This window comes from Littorina saxatilis, linkage group LG2, assembly GCF_037325665.1.
Source record: "Littorina saxatilis isolate snail1 linkage group LG2, US_GU_Lsax_2.0, whole genome shotgun sequence".
In the NCBI taxonomy this organism is placed as follows: domain Eukaryota; kingdom Metazoa; phylum Mollusca; class Gastropoda; order Littorinimorpha; family Littorinidae; genus Littorina; species Littorina saxatilis.
The window spans coordinates 78,174,387-78,198,186 of NC_090246.1; the positions used below are offsets into that span (position 1 = coordinate 78,174,387).

At 46.2% G+C, this 23,800-nt stretch overlaps 1 protein-coding gene across 1 annotated transcript in view; it reads right to left on the reverse strand.

Moving 5' to 3' along the window:
* Positions 1 to 1,956: 1,956 nt before the first annotated feature.
* The window catches only part of LOC138959783 (protein transport protein Sec24C-like), a 37,825-nt gene continuing 15,981 nt past the window's right edge, over positions 1,957 to 23,800 (reverse strand). Inside the window, exons 19-24 of the mRNA XM_070331395.1 lie at positions 8,247 to 8,441; positions 6,649 to 6,752; positions 5,845 to 5,932; positions 5,372 to 5,475; positions 4,457 to 4,546; positions 1,957 to 4,067 (exon numbers count right to left, since the gene is read on the reverse strand). Of these exons, the coding sequence (XP_070187496.1) occupies positions 3,927 to 4,067; positions 4,457 to 4,546; positions 5,372 to 5,475; positions 5,845 to 5,932; positions 6,649 to 6,752; positions 8,247 to 8,441 (722 nt within the window). The 3' untranslated portion in view covers positions 1,957 to 3,926. The remainder of the gene's footprint in view (positions 4,068 to 4,456; positions 4,547 to 5,371; positions 5,476 to 5,844; positions 5,933 to 6,648; positions 6,753 to 8,246; positions 8,442 to 23,800) is intronic.

Genomic DNA, 23,800 nt, shown 5'->3' on the forward strand with positions numbered 1-23,800 from the left:
ATATATTTTATATGGTTTTACGTATTAAAACATGCTTTATCACGGTATTTACAAATGTATTAATTTTCAGAAAATTAGCTGAACCTTGCTTTGGCTTCTCTCATTCAGCAAATGTTTTACTAGCTAAGACTACAATAAAACTGCAGTGCCATGTAATTAGCAGTGTATTACTTTGTCACTGCTTGTTACATGCTGAATGTAATGTGATTGAATTTGTGAACTGATCTAAACAATGCAACGGTTACAGATGTAAATGTAGTTGCATTCAGCAGCCTTGCTGTGTAGTGTACCAAGCGCTAAATCGTAAATGGTTTGAGATCAAACAGTGAAAAGCAAATTACAATGTAACGTTATGCTAAATAACTTGGGATCCAAAAGTAACACTGAAATAGCTTAAACTCCTATCAGTGTGTGTCTTGGGGCACTAGAGTCAGCAAGTTTGAACTGGATCAAATAAAAAGTGCCTGCTGCTCATCTTCTTCTTCTTCTTCTGCGTTCGTGGGCTGAAACTCCCACGTACACTCGTGTTTTTGCACGAGTGGAATTTTACGTGTATGACCGGTTTTACCCCGCCTTTAAGGCAGCCATACGCAGACCTGTTTACCCTTACAATTTTGGCGTAATTTATTACGATTTTCTGCAAAAAATACGCCATTCCGCTATCCGTGTCAAGACTACGATTTTCATTTAAAAAAAAAAAGTTTAAAAAAAATAAAAAATAAATTATTTTTATTAATTCAAATGTTTGGCATTGTTTTTTTCAATGGTAAAATAGGGTGAAAAAGCACATGACTGACCAGAGATCATGTCTGTCTGATGAGACGCTGGAGAGCCTTCTAGTGGTGAAGTCTCGCCCTCACTCATGCGGCAAGCGCACGCTTGACACACTGAAAAAGGCCTACTACGAGCACAAAAAAAAGAATCAGTGATGCATGTGCTTGTGATGTGATCTTCTTTTAAATTATGATGACTACAAAAACTGACTGATGTGTTTTGTTTGTGAATGATGGATATAGGTGCATGATTGCGTTTCGCAGACACAGTTGTCATGTGCGTTGTAATTGGCGACAAATGCTGGATGATTACTATTTTTGTGCCAGGATTACTATTTTTGGGGCTGAGCATTACTCCAAAACACTTATGGGGGTAAACAGGTCTGCATACGCCGCTTTCGGAGGAAGCATGCTGGGTATTTTCGTGTTTCTATAACCCACCGAACTCTGACATGGATTACAGGATCTTTTCCGTGCGCACTTGGTCTTGTGCTTGCGTGTACACACGAAGGGGGATAAGCCACTAGCAGGTCTGCACATAAGTTGACCTGGGAAATCGGAAAAATCTCCACACTTAACCCACCAGGCGGCCGCGGCCGGGATTCGAACCCTCGACCTTCCGATTAAGAGGCCGACGTCTTACCACCCTGCCCGTCATGAAACAGGTCTTTGAGTGAGGAAGTTATTAAAATTGTCATCTACAGATAAAACTGCAGCGCACGGGCATTTAAAAATAAGTTTCAGCCCCAGTTAGTGAGTTCTCATCCGTCGCGATATAACCTTGAACAGTTGAAAACGACGTTAAACACCAAACAAAGAAAGAAAGAAAGTGAGTTCTCATGCACAAATGGTAAAAGATTGCTGCAAAGTTGCAATGTTCTAGACGTGTGGGAGCCCAACATAAAAACGTTTACTCTACTGCTAAAACGGTTGTTAAAGCAAACATTCCACACCAAGCAATGCTATTTGTTCATTGTGACATGACTTGTGCAAGGCAGTGGTCCTCGGACACTTGATATCAGCTTTTCACTTGACGCAAACTTTGCATTACTTTTGAAATCAACTATGCTCTTAGACTGCGGATGACACTGTTCATTGCAGAAGTGACACCACAGAAATTGTTTCTAATATGTTCACTGTAGTGTGTAAGGAATCACACACCAAACAATATGACAGAGACATGTTTTCAGCCAGGATCAGTTTATTACTGTGAATCAATCGTACATACAAAACATGCACAGCTGACAGAAACACAACTCGAATCAGTTTCTTATTGCATGTTCCTGTTGTCGCCAGTTGATCGTACATGCCACCAAAGATCAGCACAGATACCCTGCATTCCTATCACCATGTCAATCAAAATCTGTCTTGTGATGGTGTGGCTCAATCAGCAAGCCTTTGAAATCTCAGTTACTCTTCACTTGTACAAGTATTTACAGAACATGACAATTGACATGCATGCAAGATGTGACTGTTACATGTGAATAATAATAATAATACAATCACACACTTGTTACATAGCAAAGCTCCTTCTCACGTGGTCTTAGCAAATCCACAAATGAATCAAGACGAGAGACAGCACAACAAAATATCACAAATCAACTGTGGAAAACAAGAAATACATGTATACACAGTGGATAAGACAGCACAGATGATCAAAAGGGCAAATCAGCCCCTGACATCTGATTGATAATGCACAGGCAAGAGTACGAAGTTAATTGTACTGTAAATGCTAACTCGTCAAAACACTTAAAGCATAAGTGATTCAAGGTATAATATGAGACACTATTTAAAATTGTCAGGGAAAAAAGGGGGGGGGGGGGGGGGGGGCAGGAAGTATATGTGAGAGTTGCATGTCATGAAAACCAAACCAGTGCTTGAACAAGATGAATAAAAAAGAGGGGGAGGGTAGCAATCTCCTATACTATCTTGGTAATGTAAATCCTGCCCACAAAATAATTCCAAACCTGACAAAACAGCACACTTAAGATGTATCTTTCAAGGATAATTGAGTATGGAAGGGAAGTAATTGTATCACCTGTTCACTGCCAACCAGCGACTAAGACACTTTCACCACACTCACTTCTTACACCAATCCACCTAATAGTAATACATTTTGATTGAATGCCTCTCCATCAAAATATGCTACTGATAAAAAGATGTTTGTTCCATTTAGAGAAAAAGAGATCTTTGCACATTAGCCCTGTGTCATGTGTCACCAACTTTCCATAAAAGCAATTTTTGGCTCATTCAAATAAATGATTACAAAAACATACACAAAAAGCATGTTGTCAGATTTGCTAACAATATATACTATGTACATTCTGAGTAACTACAGTTTTATACTATCTGACACCAAACAACGAAAATACAAGCAACAAAAAGAATACACAGTAAAGGAAAAATAGATCCGAAGAAACATTGTTGCGGTTGTTTTAGCAGGAATACAGGATCAGGATCGATACATTGCAGGAACCTTTTTAGGTTATCATCGCAACGGAAACATGACAGCTAACTCTAACAAGAAAATTACAAATACACACCTTTAAACACAGCACAGTGACCGATATTCATTGTGCAACTGTACTGCTACCGAGTTCACCCCAGAGCAAGGGGTGAAAATGTGCAGAGGATGTGTAGCGAAATCGCTGTGTTGTACACACGTCCAAGTTATAAAATCCTGAGATCCAACCCTATTCCCAGCAATAAAAGTTATTTCTTAGACCCAGCCCCATTCCCACCAATATTGAACGAAATAGATAATAATTACTGTTGAAACATAATCACAATTCCCAACACACACACACTGTACAAACATACTACAAGTATTTCGGTACAATCACAAGTAGACTAGGTCTTCGTTTTCGGGTTCACACTCCTGTCAGATGGTAGACATTGTTACACTCCATGGGTTTGGTTTTTTCTTCCATCTACTGCTCTAACCTACACACAGTTTGTGTCAGTGTACTGAGCAGTCCTGGCATAAGTTAACAAAATTTAAAAAAACAGGAAAAAAACAAACAGAACAAGTAAAAACAGACAAGAGTCCGACACACAAGGCAGTCAGGTCTGGAGTTATGATGCAGGTTGTGAGCACCCATGTTGAGATGCTAACAGCAGGAGCGGAAGGAAGGACAGAAGTGGTGTGGGCGATTAGCTGAGTATATTCCTGATCTCCTTGTGTATGTGGCAGAGGAAGTCGACGTAGGAGGAGCTGCCGTTCATGCCCTTGTCCTCCACCAGGAAGTGGTTGAACCACGGCTCCAGCTTGTCGCGCTGCCGCACAATGGTCAGCTGTAACAAAAACATTTGATAGACATTTAATTAACAAAATCTGCAGAATCAAAAAAATAAAATGTTTAGATTGATTTTGATTATTCAGATTTGTTTTAAAATAAAATGTGAAACAAAACAAAAAAGACACACTGGAACACACAAACCAGTGAATTTTTGCGAGTAAAATCAAATGAACACAAACATCTGACTTTCAAAAAGTGGAAATGTTGTTACACTGAATAATTGTTTACTTCTTTGTGTGCAAGCAAATTGCTGAAACGTGCTGCATAATCAAATAGCAAAAGCACAACTTCTATTAATATAAATTCAAAAGAACATAACAATTTGACTTTAAAACAGTACAATTACTACACTGGACAAGCATGCACGTCTCTGTGTGTACCAACCTTGAGGTAGCGAGCACGATCTGCCCGAATCTCATCCACCATCTCCCTCAGCTTGCGTGAAGCAGGATTGTCCAGAGTCGTCAGTTTCACCTGCAACAACAATTCACACACATTAAACAAATGTATCAAAATAGAGATTCACCAAGAATTTCGGAGGATGAAAGTCACTACTTAATTCCCCAACTCTTACTGGTGCCAGGAGACCGATTCTGCGTAGTTTTCACTTCCTGTCGTGTTAAGGCCTTCCTTAATTGAGTCTGAAGTTGATTTGGCGAAGTCTTTTGACCAACATTTCAATGCAAAAGCTTTGTGCAGTGAGCTTCGTGAAGTAGGCTTTGCGACGTTGACTTGGCCCAATTCATATCAGGCTTTAGTCAACCCAAACTAGGGCGGGGATGTAGCTCAGTCGGTAGCGCGCTGGATTTGTATCCAGTTGGCCGCTGTCAGCGTGAGTTCGTCCCCACGTTCGGCGAGAGATTTATTTCTCAGAGTCAACTTTGTGTGCAGACTCTCCTCGGTGTCCGAACACCCCCGTGTGTACACGCAAGCACAAGACCAAGTGCGCACGAAAAAGATCCTGTAATCCATGTCAGAGTTCGATGGGTTATAGAAACACGAAAATACCCAGCATGCTTCCTCCGAAAACGGCGTATGGCTGCCTAAATGGCGGGGTAAAAAACGGTCATACACGTAAAATTCCACTCGTGCAAAAAACACGAGTGTACGTGGGAGTTTCAGCCCACGAACGCAGAAGAAGAAGAAGTCAACCCAAATTTCACTTGCCCTTCCAATTTTGTGAAATAAAGCAACATCTTCAAGAAGGTTCAGATCACACAGGTAATGGGGTCGCCAGTGTATTATCAGTACTCTCTGCTTTTTCTTTCCCCGATGTTGAGATAGGGAAAAACGGCCTACCTTGTCAATGTCAACCTGAGCGGCGCTGGCCACACCAAACAACTGCTGGATGAGTTCTTGGTCCACCTGGAGGCCGATCCACAGGAACATGGACACTCCGTTCTCTGCAAAAGTCACCTCAGCGTTAGACCACTACAGTTCACACTATTTTCTCTAGTAGCTTTGTAAAAATAAAATAAAATTCAAAGTCGCTCTCAAAGATCCAAAACAAAACCAATAATCTAATCGCTAGACGATTAATAATTCTGACAGTTTCACATGCTGGACATACTGAGGGTAACAGATTAATCTCATAAGGTTCGATCTCTTTGCCTATTTCTTCTGATCCAAACGGATCCACATCTAGCATTATTCCACTCAGCGTATATCCGGTGCATAAATCAAGCAATGTTGATTTCATTACATTTAATTTTGTGGTATTGAAAAAGAAAAAAAAGTGCAGGCTAAGTACCTATGGTCTCACTTAAACTTACCCAGAAGGTAGATGCCATTGTCCTGCAACCTTTCCATGGAGCAGCGGATTGCTGAAGGCATTTCACTGGACTCAAAGTCGGCAGTATGCTGTAAAACAACATTCAAGACAACAGTAAATAGACTGAGAGGTACAGGAATGAGTCTGCAGTAAGCTGTAAACTGACACATAAAATGACAGTGAATGGACCAGTATACACAGTAATATTTAGTGAGGTTTTTATGTAAAAAGGGTCTGTTTCTTCACAGAAGAAGAAGACATTATTACATCTGTGTACCCTACCTAGGTATTAAGACTATCATCAAAAAACTAAACAATTTTGATCAAGATAATTGTTTGTCTCCTCTTCCTTGATAATCTTGAGAGCTTATTGATTTGCAGCTGAAGATAAAAGGTCAGCATCAATAACAACATCAATCACATCCAATAACAACAAAATCCGTAAGTGATTAATGAAAACCGTGCGGTGAAAGACAATACAGTTGAACCCTCCTCCCCCTCCACCTCAAGTCCCTCTAAACAACCTCTGGATCCAAGACCCAACCCCACAGTATGCTCCTTCACATTTTCTGTTCATAAACACCTTTCCTTAATTCAGCCTGAAGTTGACTTCCCGAAGTCATTTTACAGAAAATTCAGCACAAAAGCTTCGTGCAGCGAGCTTCATGAAGTAAATTTAGAGCAGTCGACTTTGCCCAATTATTATCAAGCATAACACCTGTCGATTCATCTGAATTTCAGACCCGATTTTCTCAGACTTTGTGTGGTATTAAAAGGCAAGGAACAGTATATTTCTAGAACTTACGAAGGGCAGGAGCCTGGGGTAGAAGAAAACGTTGGTGGTGTGAACGTCCATGGAGTTGATCAGGTGCATCAGGTAGCTGCGATCATCCGTTGAGATCTCAGAGCCTGAACAACAAATCAGGTGAGATATCGACGGTGAATATTTTTGAACAAGTAAGCATACATACACAATAAATCTGAAGAGTTCTTCCGCTTTGTTTCTAGTACAGAGTATTGTCAGAAAAATACAGGGTCGAGTTAGAACGGGGAATATGTAGCCTGGGGGTATAATGAAATCTTTCTCAGTTTGAGAAAATGACTTATAACCATCCCCCTCCATTCTCCCCCCCCCCCCCCCCAATGTTCTCTCGCAGACACAAACAGTTACCTTTGTCCAGACCTGACAAAGGTGATAGGCTGTCACTAGATCAGAGAATAAATCTGACAAGGTATTGACAGAAAAGATAATAGACTGGTTAAGTGTACAGTGTGAGTGTTAGTGGTTATCGGTACTTTTTTATGTGGTGACGTCAGCGTTTTGTGCACAGTTCAAAGGTTAGGGGTCAAAGTTTACATTTGCTCCCTTTGATCTGCTAACGAGCGGTGGTTAAATCGACAGAAATAACGAGCCCTGAATGTTATGTGAAAACTCAGCGAACGCATGTTTATTCATACATTTCTTTTTTACCAGTATGTTACTGAACAACTTAATGCTACAAATGTCAGTTTCATGTGTGATTTATTCCCGGTTTGATGCACTAAATTCTCAGCCAAAGAAATGAATCGGAATGAGTGAATCTGCAGACAGAGAAAGATGCACGCAAACACTTCTCTTCCAGCGAATTCACTTTCTATGCGCCTATTCAACAATTGAGTGGTTAATATGAATCACAGAAACATTAAGATGTATCAATACAAACAAAATTGCAATAATCGTTTCTTTTGTTCTTGTTTTCGGCTGTGTCGTCTGCTCCGTGTATGACTTTTCTTCTTTTTCCAACTGAAGAGTCCAGACATGGGACGCTACTCTTTCGAATTATTGCAACAGTTGTCTTCCCTCCCATCACGTTAACGAAAGTGAAACTAAACGCACGGGCCAAGACGCCGTTGTCGGTTTCGTTATGGTAAGCGGAATGCGTAATGATACATAGATTTTCCTTAAGTTAACCACTACTACTACCACTAAAACTGTACACTTAATCTCTCTAATATGCGACACTGTGGTTAAGGAAGACAGAACCACCAACACAAGAAATGACAAATATCAGGGTTAATACATCCTCGAAAGACTGAGTAAGGCTACCTATATGGCAGGGTGACTGAGAACGGTCGTACACACGATCTTCACATTTGAACGACAGGCACCTTCTCTGTACGAAGTGTTCCCACAAGTGTTTAAGCACGGGTACACACAAAAACAAGGGCTACTATTACTACAGTGAAAAGACCCCCCCCCCCCCCAATGTAAGACTCCCTCCCTTTAAGACCCGGCTTTTTCAGATTTTTTGTTCATAGCTTAAATCACCCCCATTTTAAGACTTCCTCCTTTTTCAGAACTGATTTTTAGGAGTTCTGAGATACAGGGTTCCACCGTACTGACAAGAAAGAAGAGCCACTGACCTCCCATGATGCCGTCACTCTTGATGATGCAGTTGGAGTAAAGAGGCAGCAGCTTCATGCACTCGGGCAGAATGAGCTGTCCGGCGGACGAGGGGTTGGCGCAGTTCTTTCTGTAGCAGGCCAAGATCTGCGACACCTCGTTCATGATGTGCTCGCGAAGGTACTTGGGGTTGTGGTTCAGTGTGTGGCGGATAGCTGCAGGTAAATGGTTTAGAAAAAAGTAACGTTGATGTCAAACATAACCTCCCCCAAAATAAGCGTTTGGCTGCCTCAATGGCGGGGTAAAAACGGTCATACACGTAAAAACCCACTCGTGCAAAAAACACGTGTACGTGGGAGTTTCGGCCCATGAACGAAGAAGAAGAAGCATAACCAGCACAATCTAAACTCAATTCCTATCCTTGTTTTGTGTGTGCAAATGAAGAACTGCTAGTAATGTCAGAAAATGGACAATATTGCATGAGATTTGGGAACAGAGAAACAAAAGACAGATTATTCCAATGTATAAACAAGAAGGGCAAAGCCCATACGACTCACATGCTTTACACATTTTTCCTACCAAAATACATGTGACCTTGACCCAAGGTCAAGGTCATCCAAGGTCATGCAACACAAAGCTGTTAATTCAAGACATAGGAAGTACAATGGTGCTTATTGGCTCTTTCTACCATGAGATATGGTCACTTTTAGTGGTTCACTACCTTATTTTGGTCACATTTCATAAGGGTCAAAGTGACCTTGACCTTGATCATATGTGACCAAATGTGTCTCATGATGAAAGCATAACATGTGCCCCACATAATTTTTAAGTTTGAAACAGTTATCTTCCATAGTTCAGGGTCAAGGTCACTTCAAAATATGTATACAATCCAACTTTGAAGAGCTCCTGTGACCTTGACCTTGAAGCAAGATAAACCAAACTGGTATCAAAAGATGGGGCTTACTTTGCCCTATATATCATATATAGGTGAGGTATTGAATCTCAAAAACTTCAGAGAAAATGTGAAAAATAGCTGTTTTTTAGGCAACATTTATGGCCCCTGCGACCTTGACCTTGAAGCAAGGTCAAGATGCTATGTATGTTTTTTGGGGCCTTGTCATCATACACCATCTTGCCAAATTTGGTACTGATAGACTGAATAGTGTCCAAGAAATATCCAACGTTAAAGTTTTCCGGACGGACGGACGGACGGACGGACGACTCGGGTGAGTACATAGACTCACTTTTGCTTCGCATGTGAGTCAAAAACGCTCGCGCTGGACCCGAGTACTCTTCAGACATTCACACACACACACACTCTCTCTCCCTCACTCCTTCTCTCACTCTCTCTCTCTCTCTCTCTCTCTCTCTCTCTCTCTCTCTCTCTCTCTCTCTCTCTCTCTCTCTCTCTCTCTCTCTCTCTCTCTCGCTCGCACGCTCGCACGCACGCACGCACGCACGCACGCACGCACACACGCCCGCACGCACGCACGCACGCACGCACACACACATCTCCATTCTAAAACACGTCACGTTCCAAATGAAAAGACGACATTCTATTTTCTTACGTCACTATTCTTGGTTTACGGTACCATTCGGCGGCTTTGCTACGAGTATGGCATAGTCTTGGTTTGCCGAGACCTTGCACCGTTCTATCAGACTGCCTGGCTGGCTGTTGCACCGCGAATTCCTCCCACCGCCAAGTCGTTTTTTTGTGGTTTATTTCGCATTTAGGTCCCAGGTAACATTATGAAGTTTTAATACGATCAATCGGACCTATCATCAAGTTAGTGTATCAACTTTTGAACGAACTGCGCCCAGTAGTTTCCCAGCAATAAGCTGTTAAGTCGAGACGCACACACAGACACACAATTAAAGTCTGCTGGACCCTTGTACTAGCGTACTCAGGGATAAATATTTAATCTCAAATGCAAATCAAGAACCAAGACTTAAACAGTATTGCTTCCATGGTGTCGCAGATTTCACAGACACTCAAAGGCATACACTGGTACCTGCCATGTGAGGGCCCTCTGATGAGAGGAAAGGACACTTATATTGTCCCTCTGCATATTATCTTAACCAAATTAGACCTGTTTCGAAAGATCACTTGCAATGCAGGGACACTTTTGGTTGGTCCAAAGGCTCTCAGTTCATCGCAGGTACCACAGTTCTACAATGTCTACCCCCAAAGCTAATGACGCCCCCTGTCACAACCCGAGGTTTTAGAGATTGCAGAAGAAGCTTAAACAGGCTTTTGTAAATACACGAGATGATGTAATTGTTATATGTTTGAGTGTATATAATAATTGTGTTATTTACAACATAAGCATTGGAGTCCAAACACTATTGTAGAATGTATGCGTGTGGGATGTGAGATGCTTTACGCCCGTAACTTCGCGTATTTGCAAGTTTGTGTCCGAATCGTGGAACGGGCTATAGTCACCCGGTAACGCGTGGTGAACAAACCAGGTCAAGCTGCAGAAAACGAAAGTTTGTAAATATTTGTTGGGCACAGTAGTGCAAATTAAATAATGTTCATTTCACCTGGTAAGATAATATAGTGTAATGCATAAATTATATTATAGCGTATCTATAGGCTATTTAGTGAGAGAAGAATTAACATAGTCCGGGTCAGCGGTGTACGAATACACTTTGGCACCCCGTCAGCGAACTAGCACGGTTTTGGTTCAGTGCTACCCGAGAGAGTCAACGGTACGGTTGCAGACGTACTGGCGGGCGCGAGTACTCCATCACCCGGCGGTTTTTTACGGTGAGCGTTGTCATTGACTTGGCGGGTGGACCATTGTTTCGAATTGCTGTGGCTGAGTAGATGTCGTTGTCTAATGTTTGTTTTGTTTGTGTTTACGGTTCAGTAGTGTTGTAATATTGTGGGACACGGTGATTTTGAAGCGTGTTTATGTCCGTGGGAATGTGCACGGGAAATATGAGAATTACATCGACCGGCCCATTACTACCTATTCGTATAGGGAGCCTCGGGATTTACATGTATATTAATGCATGTTTGGAAGTGATATGCAGTGAACATACAGTGGAATTATATGTGTGTAATTATTTGCACATAACTGTTAAATATTCGTTTACACGGAATATCACATTTTATACAAGATGGCGGTCTACTTTCCGACAACTTTTGTATCCTTATGTTATTGAGCATGTTGTTTTATACCTTCATATTATAGTGTGTAATATTACGCGGGGAGTTATCATACATGTGGGGATATGGGTGTTGTGTCATGCAATTGTGGTTGCGTAATGTAATGTTAAAGTTGGATACCACAATCTAACATTTAGTGAACGTTTGTCCAGTTATTTGTAACATATCACATGGCGTATATGGTCATGATAAATACAATAAGTTTGTAGGTTTAAGCAAACTATAATCTATATTGTAAAGCCCCGTTGTATAGCCAATGTATTAAATAATTATCCTTTTCCATACATGGTTACTTGGTGTAAAGTTTCGATCTTGATGTCCATCGGTATGATGCGCTAAAGGTTTGCATCACCGATGAACACTAACACAACCATCGATACACGCCAGGTAGCTAGGGATGTTATTGTTCAGTATTAAGTTGCTGTTTTATTTACATGCAGTTGGCCGGAGAGAGAACGGAGGAGGGACGTATGTTTACGTGAAGGCGTTGAGATCTGGACAGATGGGACGCTGTCAGGAGGCGACTACGGCTCACAGCAACGCAAGAAGAGCGGCGTGGGTTACTCCGACCAGTAGATTCCACCCAGAGTGTACGCAGGACCACCAGAAGACAGCATGAGGAAGGAGTCTGGTCAACTCTACATGCCTAGGAATCTGGGGAACAGCTCCGAAGGACTGGAGCTGGGTTCGACGTGCTTAGGCAGTCGGGGACCTTTCTAGGGGGTCAGAATCAGGAAGCTGCGGCCTTCTGAGGAGGGAAGGACATGTGAGGCCTTGGTGGGCGTTGTGTATCCCGAAAAAGCTAAGTACTCTGTCGTGGTTAAAGCATGTGTCTGTGTTCGTGTAATTTGGTGATGCGACCTTATTGAGCGCCGTATACTAACAGGCTATTTAACCATAGGGGGGGTGCTTAGGACTGGAGTTCCAGGATAATTTCATGTGAATTCATGTGTTGTCAATTTTCGTAGTATTTGTAGAGTGTACACGTTAAATGTGTGGATGTTTCGTGCATAAATTTGTGTTTATTATATAAAACTTATAAGTTACATGTGGTTCCTTTAGTCTTTTTATACATAGTGATGTCTGTCTCCACTTGTAAACTTTCTTGGGTGTGCGTTAGTGAGTGAATTGTATGTTTGCGTGTGATCCCAAGATTGCTCAATCTTGTGGAGTTAAGTCGTCACGTGTCAATGGTGGAGATGCCGGGGACCCATGAGTGATATGCTTTCGAGGCGAAGCTCTGGGACCCTTTAGTTATTTTTTTTTTTTTTGGAACCAAATTTGTTTGTTGTTGTGTTTGTTTGTGTTGTTGGCATAGTTTGTGTGTGGTGTTTGTTGGTTTGTGTGAGGTAGTGGTGACCGTTTGATTTGAAATGTGGTGACTGTTTAGACATCCCGTGGGTGGTTGGAGGGGACTGGACATCTCTCAGCGGTTGAGAGGTGTTGGGTTACTTAGCCACAAAGGATTCATCTTTAGTCCATCCGTTAAAGTCAGACGGCGCCACTGAAGCAGATCGAACTAGCAAATACGCATGTATTCTATATTCGGATTCGGTTAAAGTAAAGTTTCATTCCGGTATTACGCTAAGGCTATGTGGCTATTGATTGTGGTAAAGTATAACCAAATGTCAATAACTTACGCGGATTTCGTCCGATTTCTCGGTGGGCTTCGGTACGCAGTTTGATGCGTTTTCCTTTCGAGTGCATGCAAATATTTTTTCAAGTAGCGCGTTTTCATCTGAAATGGCGACGGGAGGTGATAGTGTGGATTCTCCGGTGTCAGGGCGACTTAGGTCACAGGATGTGCCGACTGATAGTTTAACCGGATTAGTTACATCTGAACTCATGAGGAAGGCAAAATCAACTCGAGAGAAGCTTCTACATAGTCCAGGACGTGAAGAAGGGGAGTCCATTACGTACTACCAGAAGTTCATGACTTTAGGAACGCAGATGGAGTTGAAGGGAGATAGTCTTCGAGCATTCGCCGACGCTAAGATAAAGGAGATAGAGGACGTACGGGCCAACAAGGAGAGGTTGAGCTTAGAGAAGAAGAAATTGGCGATGGAGGAAAGGAAGCTGGAAGAAGCACGGGTGGAAGCTCAGAAGCAACGCGAGTTCGAGGAGAGTATAGCCCAGAAGCAGCGTGAGATGGAGGAAAAGAAACTGGGAGAAGCACGTGAAGAGGCCCAAAAGCAGCGTGACTTTGAGGAGGCCAAAGTTCAACGTATGGAAAGAATGGAGTCTGAAAGAATCGATGAGATGAAGAAACTTCAAGATGAAGCACAGAGGCACGCAGAACGATTAGAGGAACAAAGGGCAAGTAATCAACGAGCTCATCAGAAGGCGAGGGATGGAATGGTAGAATCTACCAAAGTAACACTTCCTGCATTCGACGAGAACAAGGAGGATATAGAAGCTTATCTTACCAAATTCGAGAGATTCGCAGAGGAGTTAGACTGGGACCAGACAACATGGGCGAGACGCGTGAGTACCAAACTCAACGTGAAAGCGACGACCTTGATTGGGGATATGTCGAAGGAGGACGCTCGAGATTACCAGTTAGTGAAGAAAGAGTTACTGAGAGGATTCCGGTGTACAGCAGAATCGTACCGAGAGAAGTTCAGGGCAGCAAGAAGGAAGAGCGAAGAAACGTTTTCAACCTACGTGAGCCGGATAACGCGGTACCTGCACAGTTGGATGGACCTAGCGGAAAAACAACGAACTTACAAGGACCTCTTCGACCTGGTTCTTTTGGAACAGTTGCTTACTGGCATCCCGCAGTCTGTCGCTACGTTCATTCGACAGTCCAAAGCCACCAATGTAGCTGATTCAGTTGAGCAAGCTCAATGTTTCGTGGATGCACGTCCTGGTTTCGACTCATCACAGAAAGGGGGGAAAAACCAAGATAAAGGAAACAATGGGAAGACAGACAGTAAGGTGCAACTTACCCAGGGACAAAGGGTAAAAGATAGTACTGTCAAATGTTTCGGATGTGGAGGGGATCATTTCATAAGGAATTGCCCGGAAGCGGGGAAGCCGAGGGGTGGCGGAGAAATGTATGGAACAGGCATACAATGTCACAAATGTCATAAGTTCGGACATGTCAAGAGGAACTGTCCAGGAATAACCCTTATCATCAGTCCAGAACCGGAGGAGACTGCAGTGAGGGAAGTTTTCTTGATGCGGGAGGTAGAAGCGAATTACAAGATCCATTCAGGGTTATGTGGGAAGTGTGATCGTCGTACTCAGGGAGAAACTTTCGACATGACAGTTAGGGTGAACGGGAAGGCAGTGGTAGCCATACGTGACACGGGAAGCCCAATGCTGTGTGTTAGCGCTGACCTCATCGACCCGGCTACGTACACAAACAGGACAAGAGAAGTGTCAGGAGTGTTTGAAGAGCAGGGAACAGTACAGGCTCCCATAGCCATCGTGAAGTTAGAATCTTCGGTGTTTGTAGGAAACGTGGAAGCTGTCGCTATTCAGAATATGGCAATTCCTGTATTGATAGGAAACTACATGGTCCTGCCAAATGGAAAGGAAGTGAGAGTTCCGGTGTACGGAAAGAAACATGTAATTCCGTCTTTGTGCGCAGCAGTTCAGACACGAGGACAAGCAAGGAGAGACGAGAGAGGGAATCTAACATTGAAGATTAATGGAGTCCCCTTGGCACAAAGGACCTGTGCTGAAATGGCTCAAGCACAAGAAGAGGATCCACACCTAAAACGTGTGCGCGAGTTGGCGGTGGAAAAGAAGCCATGGCGTCAACAAGGAACCGGGAATGTTCGATTCGTGATACGTAAAGCTTTGTTGTACAGAGAATACTCAGGTGCAGATGGAGTGAATCACCGACAGTTAGTGGTGCCCAGTGAGTTCCAGAATGAGGTGATGAGATTAGCTCACGATGCACCCATGGCAGGACACCTAGGGGGAACGAGAACCAGGAATAGGATATGGACAGAATTCTATTGGCCTGGTATGTGCCCCGACATCAGACGATACGTGGCATCATGTGACACTTGCCAGAGAACTACGGGAAAAGGGAAAGTGAAGCCAGTACCATTGGAAAGAATGCCGTTGATCGATGTCCCGTTCAAGCAGGTAGCGGTGGACATCATAGGGCCGATTCATCCGCCGTCAGACCGAGGACACCGTTTCATACTGGTAACAGTAGACTATGCCACCCGGTATCCTGAAGCAACCCCTCTCAAGAAAATCGATACACCACATGTGGCGGAAGCGTTGTGGGAGAACTGGACCAGAGTGGGCATACCTGAAAAAGTGTTGTCAGATAACGGTACCCAGTTCAAGAGCGAAATGATGCAGGAGGTGTACAACCTGATGTCAGTACATGGAATGTACACAACTCCATACCACGCACAATGCAATGGTCTAGTTGAACGTTTCAATGGTACGCTGAAACAGATGCTGAAACGACTCTGCCAGGAGCAACCCAAGGAATGGGACAGGTTCATTCCGGCGTGTTTGTTTGCATATAGGGAAGTTCCTCAGGAGTCGTTAAAATTCTCACCGTTTGAACTACTCTATGGGCGAACTGTGAGGGGACCTATGCAGGTATTACGGAAGCTGTGGACCAAGGAAGAGACAGACCAAGAAGTGAGAACCACTGCCGAGTACGTTGTGGACCTGCGGAATCGAGTTGAGGAGACATGCAGGATTGCCAGAGAAAACCTCGGGAAGGCGACAGAGCGATACGCAAGGGCAGCGGACAGGAAGGCAGAAGACAGACAATTCAAGGAAGGAGATGAGGTGTTGCTGCTTCTTCCAATGAAAAAGAACAAGCTGGAAATCGCTTGGCGTGGACCTTACGTCATCAAGGAGCGATGCGGCATGAACGACTACCGGATTCAAGTGGGGAGTAAAAAGAAATTATTCCACGTCAACCTCTTGAAGAGATACGTCAGGAGGAGAGAGATCCCAGCGGTTGTAGGAGTGGTGCTGGAAGAAGAGGAACTGGAAGAAGTGCCTGAAGTCTCAGCAGGACAGAACACCATTCCATTAGTGCCATTAGAAGCGGGAGAGGGACCCAAAGATGTTAGCATCAATGTAAGGCTTCTTTTTAAGCCTACTGTCTATATGATACTTACCGAGACAGTACTATTCTTGCACATTATCTATTATAGGCCGAAAAAATTGGACAAAACGCTGCGTGGGTACAATTATCTCCCATAACCATGCGCCACCGTGGATCCCAAGCACTGTCTGAGTGCTTCCCCCTTACAGGATGTAGGTGGCGCGTCCTCTTTCTTTATGAGCTGCAGACCCTCAAAAAGCCCATAACATATCAAGAGGGGAGGCGGGAGGGAAACTCTAATAGTACTGTCTCGGTAAGTATCATATAGACAGTAGGCTTAAAAAGAAGCCTTACAGTCAATATAACACTTACCTCGACAGTACTATTCTTGCACAGAATACCAGAGTGGTGTGAGGGTGATATGTAGAGTATTAAACTCCTTAATCAAAATCACTTAAATCCAAGGATTAAGATACCCAGGCAATTTTCGAACAGTACTACCGTAAAAGAAAATATACCCAAGAAAAATACCTTAGACTGACGTGACCATGCTGGCAACCACTGCTTTGGCAATGCCATACGACTGGTCAAGCCTGAGACTGGAAAAGTCTCGCATATAGTGGTTAATAAACGTGGCTGGAGTCTTCCAGAACGCGACCGCCATTATGCTTTGGAGCGAGGCACCCCGCACGTGCGCCAACGAGGAGCCGATAGCCCGAATCTCGTGTGCCCTGATGTCAGGGACCACATCCACTTGAGCATGAACATAAGCCTGTTTGATAAGCAAGGTCAGCCAACGAGCTAAAGTTTGTCTAGAAATATCCGATTGGTACTTCGGATTAAGCGAGACAAACAGTGACCGCTTAGAAGACCGAAAGCTACGTGTTCTATCCAGGTACACTCTAAGGGCACGTACTGGGCAGAGGAAGCGATCAGGGTCATCATGTTCAAGAGTGGGAGCCAAGGCTTGAATGACTACTGGTTTGGACAACTCCGAGGCATTCTGATTCTTGGCTCGAAAGTCTGGTAGGAAAGCCAACGTCACCTGATGTGTGGTGAACTCAATGTCAAATTCCAGGCCACTCAAAGCTTGAATACCACTGAGTCTACGGCAAGTGGCTAAAGCGATGAGGAACACAGTCTTAAAAGTCAGGAACTTGATACTAATGCCTGCCAGGGGTTCAAACTCCTTGCTACGCAGGAGTTTGAGAACCAGGAAGACATCCCACTTGGGAAATGAAACCCGAGGTTTAGACACCGCTGCATTGCTAATACCCGAAAGGACATTAGCGATGAGGGAGGAACTGATCAAGTGTTCAGGTCTGCGACCAGTAGCAGCCGCAATCGTGGAAGTGATGGCAGATTTGTATCCAAGAAGAGTCTTAGAAGAAAGACTCTTCTTTTGATACACTTCCACCAGGAAGTTGGCCAAGTCCTGTGTTGAGGGATAAAGCGGCTTTATCCCCTTGGACAAGGCGAAGGAGGCCCAAGCTCTCCAGCGTAAGTCGTAGAGCTGATTAGTTGATCGCCTCTTAGCGTTCAAGGAAAACTCTACTGAACTCTTGTGCAATCCTAGTGCAAGCAGTTTGGAGCGCACAAGAGCCATGCGGTCAAGCACAGACTCTCTGGACGTGGATGAGGGAGGCCTGATCGAGGCTGGAGCAGACTTCCCCCGTCCAGATTCAGAGGTAGAGGGTCTACGTGGGTGAGACCGCGAAGATCTGGAAACCACGGAGCTGTTGGCCAGTAAGGCGCGACCAAAATCAGTCTTGGCCGTTCCTGCAGATACTTTGCCAGTACCCTCGGAATCAGAGATGTCGGGGGATAGGCGTAAGCATCGAGGAGCCTCCACGAGAGAGTGAATGCGTCCACGTGGAACGCATTCGTGTCTCGAAAGGGGCTGACGTACCTGGGAAGCCGAGCGCTGAATCGAGTTGCGAACAGATCGATCAGAGGACGGTCCCACCTTGCCCACAGACGCCGTAGAACGTTGTGAGCGATGGTCCATTCTGTGGGGAGAACCTGATCGCCCCGACTGAGAATGTCGGCCAGGGCGTTCAGTTTCCCCGGAACGAATTGGACTGACATCCGGACCTGATTGGTCTGGCACCAGAGCAGAATCTCCTCCGCTAACAGGGAGAGGGACCGAGAATTGGTGCCCCCCTGGTGGCGAAGGTAAGCTAGGCATGTGGTGTTGTCCCCGTGGACCAACACATCCTGATCCCGAATCAGGAGGCGAAACTCCAGCAGAGCCCGACGAACCGCCTCCAACTCTAGAAAGTTGATGTGTAGGAGGGACTCCTCCTGGGTCCAGACCCCCTGGGCCTCGTGCAGGTCCAGGTGGGCCCCCCAACCCCGCGTAGAAGCGTCGGTGTACAGGAAGAGAGACGGCCGTCTCGGTTGGATAGGCACCGCAGAGTTGAGCCAGATCGGGTCCAGCCATTGGACTACAGCCTCGTGAAACCAAGGCCCGATCTGGACCAACTCGGTGTAATCGAGAGGCCTGGAAGTCCGATCTGCTACTGCCCGTTGCAGGGGACGTTTGTGTAGCCTTGCAAGGGGCAGCAGCAGAGCGACAGACTCCATGGAACCCAACAGTTCCGCCAGCCGTCTGTGAGGAACAGCGCGGCAAGCCTGAATGGAGAGGATCTTTCGCCTCAGGGAGAGGATTCTGTCCGGGGAGGGAGACACAGTGTAAAGCACTGTGTCGAACGCCATCCCCAAGTAGCAAAACTGCTGGGCTGGCACGAGGTCCGACTTGTGCCACTGTATCTGGAACCCCAAAGCATGGGTCCGGTCCAGGACCTGCCGGGTGTGTTGGAGGCATTGATCGCGAGACTGGGCCAGGGTGAGCCAATCGTCCAAATATTGACGCAGACGCACACCCTGAGCTCTGACCAACGCCGCCAGCTCCTTGACCACCTTTGTAAAAATCAGCGGGGCCAAGGACAGGCCGAATGGGAGGGCCCGAAACTCGAACACTGTGCCCTCCCAAACAAACCGGAGCAGATGTCGGTACCCCGGGGCCACCAGGATGTGGAAGTAAGCATCCTGGAGGTCCACAGACGTGGCCCAATCGTTTGGCCGGATGGCCAACCGGACCGACGAAGGGGTTTCCATCTTGAACTTGCACCTGCGAAGGTACAAGTTCAAGGTGGAGAGGTCCAACACCGGCCTGAACCTGCCGTCCTTTTTGGGGACGGTGAACAGGCGGGAGTAGAACCCCGGAGAAGGCTGAGAAAGGCGGTCCCGTACCATCCGGAGGTCCCGTTCGGCACAGAACCATCCGTACCCACAAAAGTGTTCGGGTGGTTCGGTCCGGACGTGGAAACACCGTACCATCCGGACCCGTAGGTCCGGTGGTCCGGTGTGTTCCGGTTCGGTGCCAGACCACCCGGACCAACAGAGGTGGTCGGGTGGTCCGGTCCCGACCGGACCACTGGTCCCGTACCGTACCATCCGGACCCGTAGGTCCGGTGGTCCGGTGTGTTCCGGTTCGGTGCCAGACCACCCGGACCAACAGAGGTGGTCGGGTGGTCCGGTCCCGACCGGACCACTGGTCCCGTACCGTACCATCCGGACCCGTAGGTCCGGGAAGGGCCAGAGGTACTGTCCCGCACCGGACCCTAAGGTCCGGTACGGTCCCGTACCATGGGTCCCGTCCGGACCAAACCCGGAGGTCAAGTCCAGTCGGGACCCGTGGGTCCGGTTCGATCCCGACCCGTAAGCCTGGACCGTTCCGGACCCTTGGTCCGGACCATCCGTCACCCGAACACCAGACGCTAAGGAATGGCGTGGGGTCAAGACGGTCCGGTCGGAGGTGTCGGTCTGAGCAACAGAAACAATGTTCCCGTCGCCCTGACCATTCGACAGAAGTACCACGTTCTGTCGAACACCTCCACGTCCAGTAACTAGTCGGCCGGAGCGTTTCATATAGGGACAGCCACCAGTCACACGGACGTCAGAGGGAACCGTAGTAGCAGTGGTCGTAGGCACGAAGCCTGAAACCCCTGCCCCCACAGGACCGCCCTGAACGGGGTCAATTCGCATCCCAACCCCAGCGGGGAGGGAATTCATAGACCCCGTCATCTCCTCCGATCTCCCCCCCCATGAGTCCGAGACTACTGTCGAAACAGCAGTAGACGACCCAGCGAGGGAGTTCAGAGGAGGACCCGTGTCCCTCCTGGTTTCCACAGCGGTGGAAACCGAGGAGGGCACAGGAGAGGCACCGGAAAAGAAAGAAGTCGAAACCTGAGTCTCTCCCGTAGCCCCTAGATCAGATTCACCAACCCCCAAAGAGGGTTGGGAATCGACCCGCCCCCGGATTCGAGCCAGGGAGGAGAAGGAAACCTTCCCCCCAGGCTTGAAACCGGGAGGAGCTGAAGCCTGAGACTGAGGGCCGGACAACGGCGTCGAAGGGGGGGAAGCGTGTTCCACGGAAGGAGAAGGAGAAAGACGCTTTTTCTTTCTCCTCGACCTTCCCCGAACCTTCGACGGCGCAGCCCCGCCCGAAGTCCCAGGTTCAAGCCCAGCCTGTTTGAGCAAGCTCGCATTGAGCTTGCTCAAACAGGCTTTCTCCGCCCTCCCTCGCCGCAAACGCAAAGCGTTTGGGGAGGGAGAGTCGGAGCGCCGAAAGGTCCCCCTGTCCATGCGCAAAACATGACGCTGTGCGCCCGGAGAAGGGTTGCCCCCGGCAGACTCTGGTTCCGTAGAACCAGAGCCCAAAACAAGACGAGACATCCTACCTCGCCCTGTACGTACCCTTAAAAAATCGAGAATTAACAAAATTCAAAGAAAATTAGGTCAATACTCAAGTGAATGAGGCGAAACGAGAAGCAGACGACCGGTCACCACGAAGTAGGACGGTAGGCACGCCGAGTCCGCCACACAACAACGGAGGCACAAGTTGGAAGAAAAACAACGTAGCCTCAAGCCAGAAGTGGAATAACACACAAAAATCCAACAGGTGGTAATCCACACAGAAAAGAAGACTCTAGAATCCAAAATAATCCGGGAGCGCAGCAGAAACACAGCCTACTGTCACGCGCGAAAAAAGAAAGAGGACGCGCCACCTACATCCTGTAAGGGGGAAGCACTCAGACAGTGCTTGGGATCCACGGTGGCGCATGGTTATGGGAGATAATTGTACCCACGCAGCGTTTTGTCCAATTTTTTCGGCCTATAATAGATAATGTGCAAGAATAGTACTGTCGAGGTAAGTGTTATATTGACTGACGTGTTACCCGCCCAAAAACAACAAGAGCTGAGGGATTTGACGATTGAGTTTGAGAACCAATTCACCGATCTTCCTCGTACTACAAATCTTGAGGAATGTGAAATCACCGTCCTCGAAGATACACCAGTGCGAGTGAGGCAGTACCCATTGCCTCACGTGGCCATGGATTGCATAAGGAAGGAAGTGCAAGACATGTTGAAGCTAGGCGTTATAGAGCCTTGTGCGTCGCCCTATAGTGCTCCATTGGTCTTGATCAAGAAGCCCGATGGAAAAATGAGAACCTGCCAGGATTTCAGGAAATTGAACCAGATTGTGCGGTTTGATGGTGAACCTCTGCCAGACGTCGAATATCTGTTCGCCAAGTTACATCGGGCTAAGTACTTGTCCAAACTGGATTTGACCAAAGGGTATTGGCAAATTCCGGTGAAAGAATCAGATCGAGACAAGACAGCATTCACGACCCCCCAAGGCCAGTTTAGATGGACTCGGATGCCGTTTGGGTTGAGAACAGCAGGTGCCATTTTCTCCAGGATGATGAGGAAACTCCTCGAGCCACTAGGAAGAACGGACGTGGATAACTTTGTGGACGACTTGTTGATCTCCAACGAGGACTGGGACGAACACCTGAGGGCTCTGCGGGCTGTACTCACACGGATGGCGGCAGCGGATCTGGCAGCCAGACCGAAGAAGTGTTTCCTGGGATACCAACAAGTAGTCTACCTGGGACACAAAGTGGGACAGGGATGCATGATGCCAGAGGAGGTGAAGATCGAGAAGTTCAAAGCACTGGGGGAACCCAAAACAAAGAAGGAAGTACGCAGGTTTTTGGGAATGCTCGGTTTCTATAGAAGGTACGTGCCACATTTCTCGGAAATTGCCCTACCACTGACGAACTTGACCAAGGGAAAGAAGTTCGAGGCAATCGAGTGGACACCGGCTTGTCAGGAAGCATTCGAGCGCTTGAAGGAAACTCTGGTCAGCCAACCTGTGGTACGATTGCCTGACCCCGAGAAAGCATTTGTGCTACGGACTGATGCGTCAGATGTGGGACTAGGCGCGGTGCTGTTGCAAGCAGATGAAAAGGGTGACCTGCAACCAGTGAGCTATGCCAGCAAAAAACTGATTCCTGCGGAAATCAACTACTCCACAATCGAGAAAGAATGCCTTGCAATGGTGTGGGGGATAAGGAAATTCGAGCCCTACCTTTTTGGGCAACATTTCACTTTGATGACAGATCACCAACCATTGCAGTACCTGCAGCAGGTAAGACCACACAACGGGAGGTTGACGAGATGGGCTCTGCAGTTGCAAGCTTATTCCTTCCGAGTGCAGACCATCAAAGGAGTGAACAACGTGGACGCTGACTTCATGAGTCGGGTTGCTTTTGATATATAGTGTGCTCACTGTTGGTGGTTACCGTTAGTTCGAGCTGGTGATGGAGGTGTGTCACAACCCGAGGTTTTAGAGATTGCAGAAGAAGCTTAAACAGGCTTTTGTAAATACACGAGATGATGTAATTGTTATATGTTTGAGTGTATATAATAATTGTGTTATTTACAACATAAGCATTGGAGTCCAAACACTATTGTAGAATGTATGCGTGTGGGATGTGAGATGCTTTACGCCCGTAACTTCGCGTATTTGCAAGTTTGTGTCCGAATCGTGGAACGGGCTATAGTCACCCGGTAACGCGTGGTGAACAAACCAGGTCAAGCTGCAGAAAACGAAAGTTTGTAAATATTTGTTGGGCACAGTAGTGCAAATTAAATAATGTTCATTTCACCTGGTAAGATAATATAGTGTAATGCATAAATTATATTATAGCGTATCTATAGGCTATTTAGTGAGAGAAGAATTAACATAGTCCGGGTCAGCGGTGTACGAATACACTTTGGCACCCCGTCAGCGAACTAGCACGGTTTTGGTTCAGTGCTACCCGAGAGAGTCAACGGTACGGTTGCAGACGTACTGGCGGGCGCGAGTACTCCATCACCCGGCGGTTTTTTACGGTGAGCGTTGTCATTGACTTGGCGGGTGGACCATTGTTTCGAATTGCTGTGGCTGAGTAGATGTCGTTGTCTAATGTTTGTTTTGTTTGTGTTTACGGTTCAGTAGTGTTGTAATATTG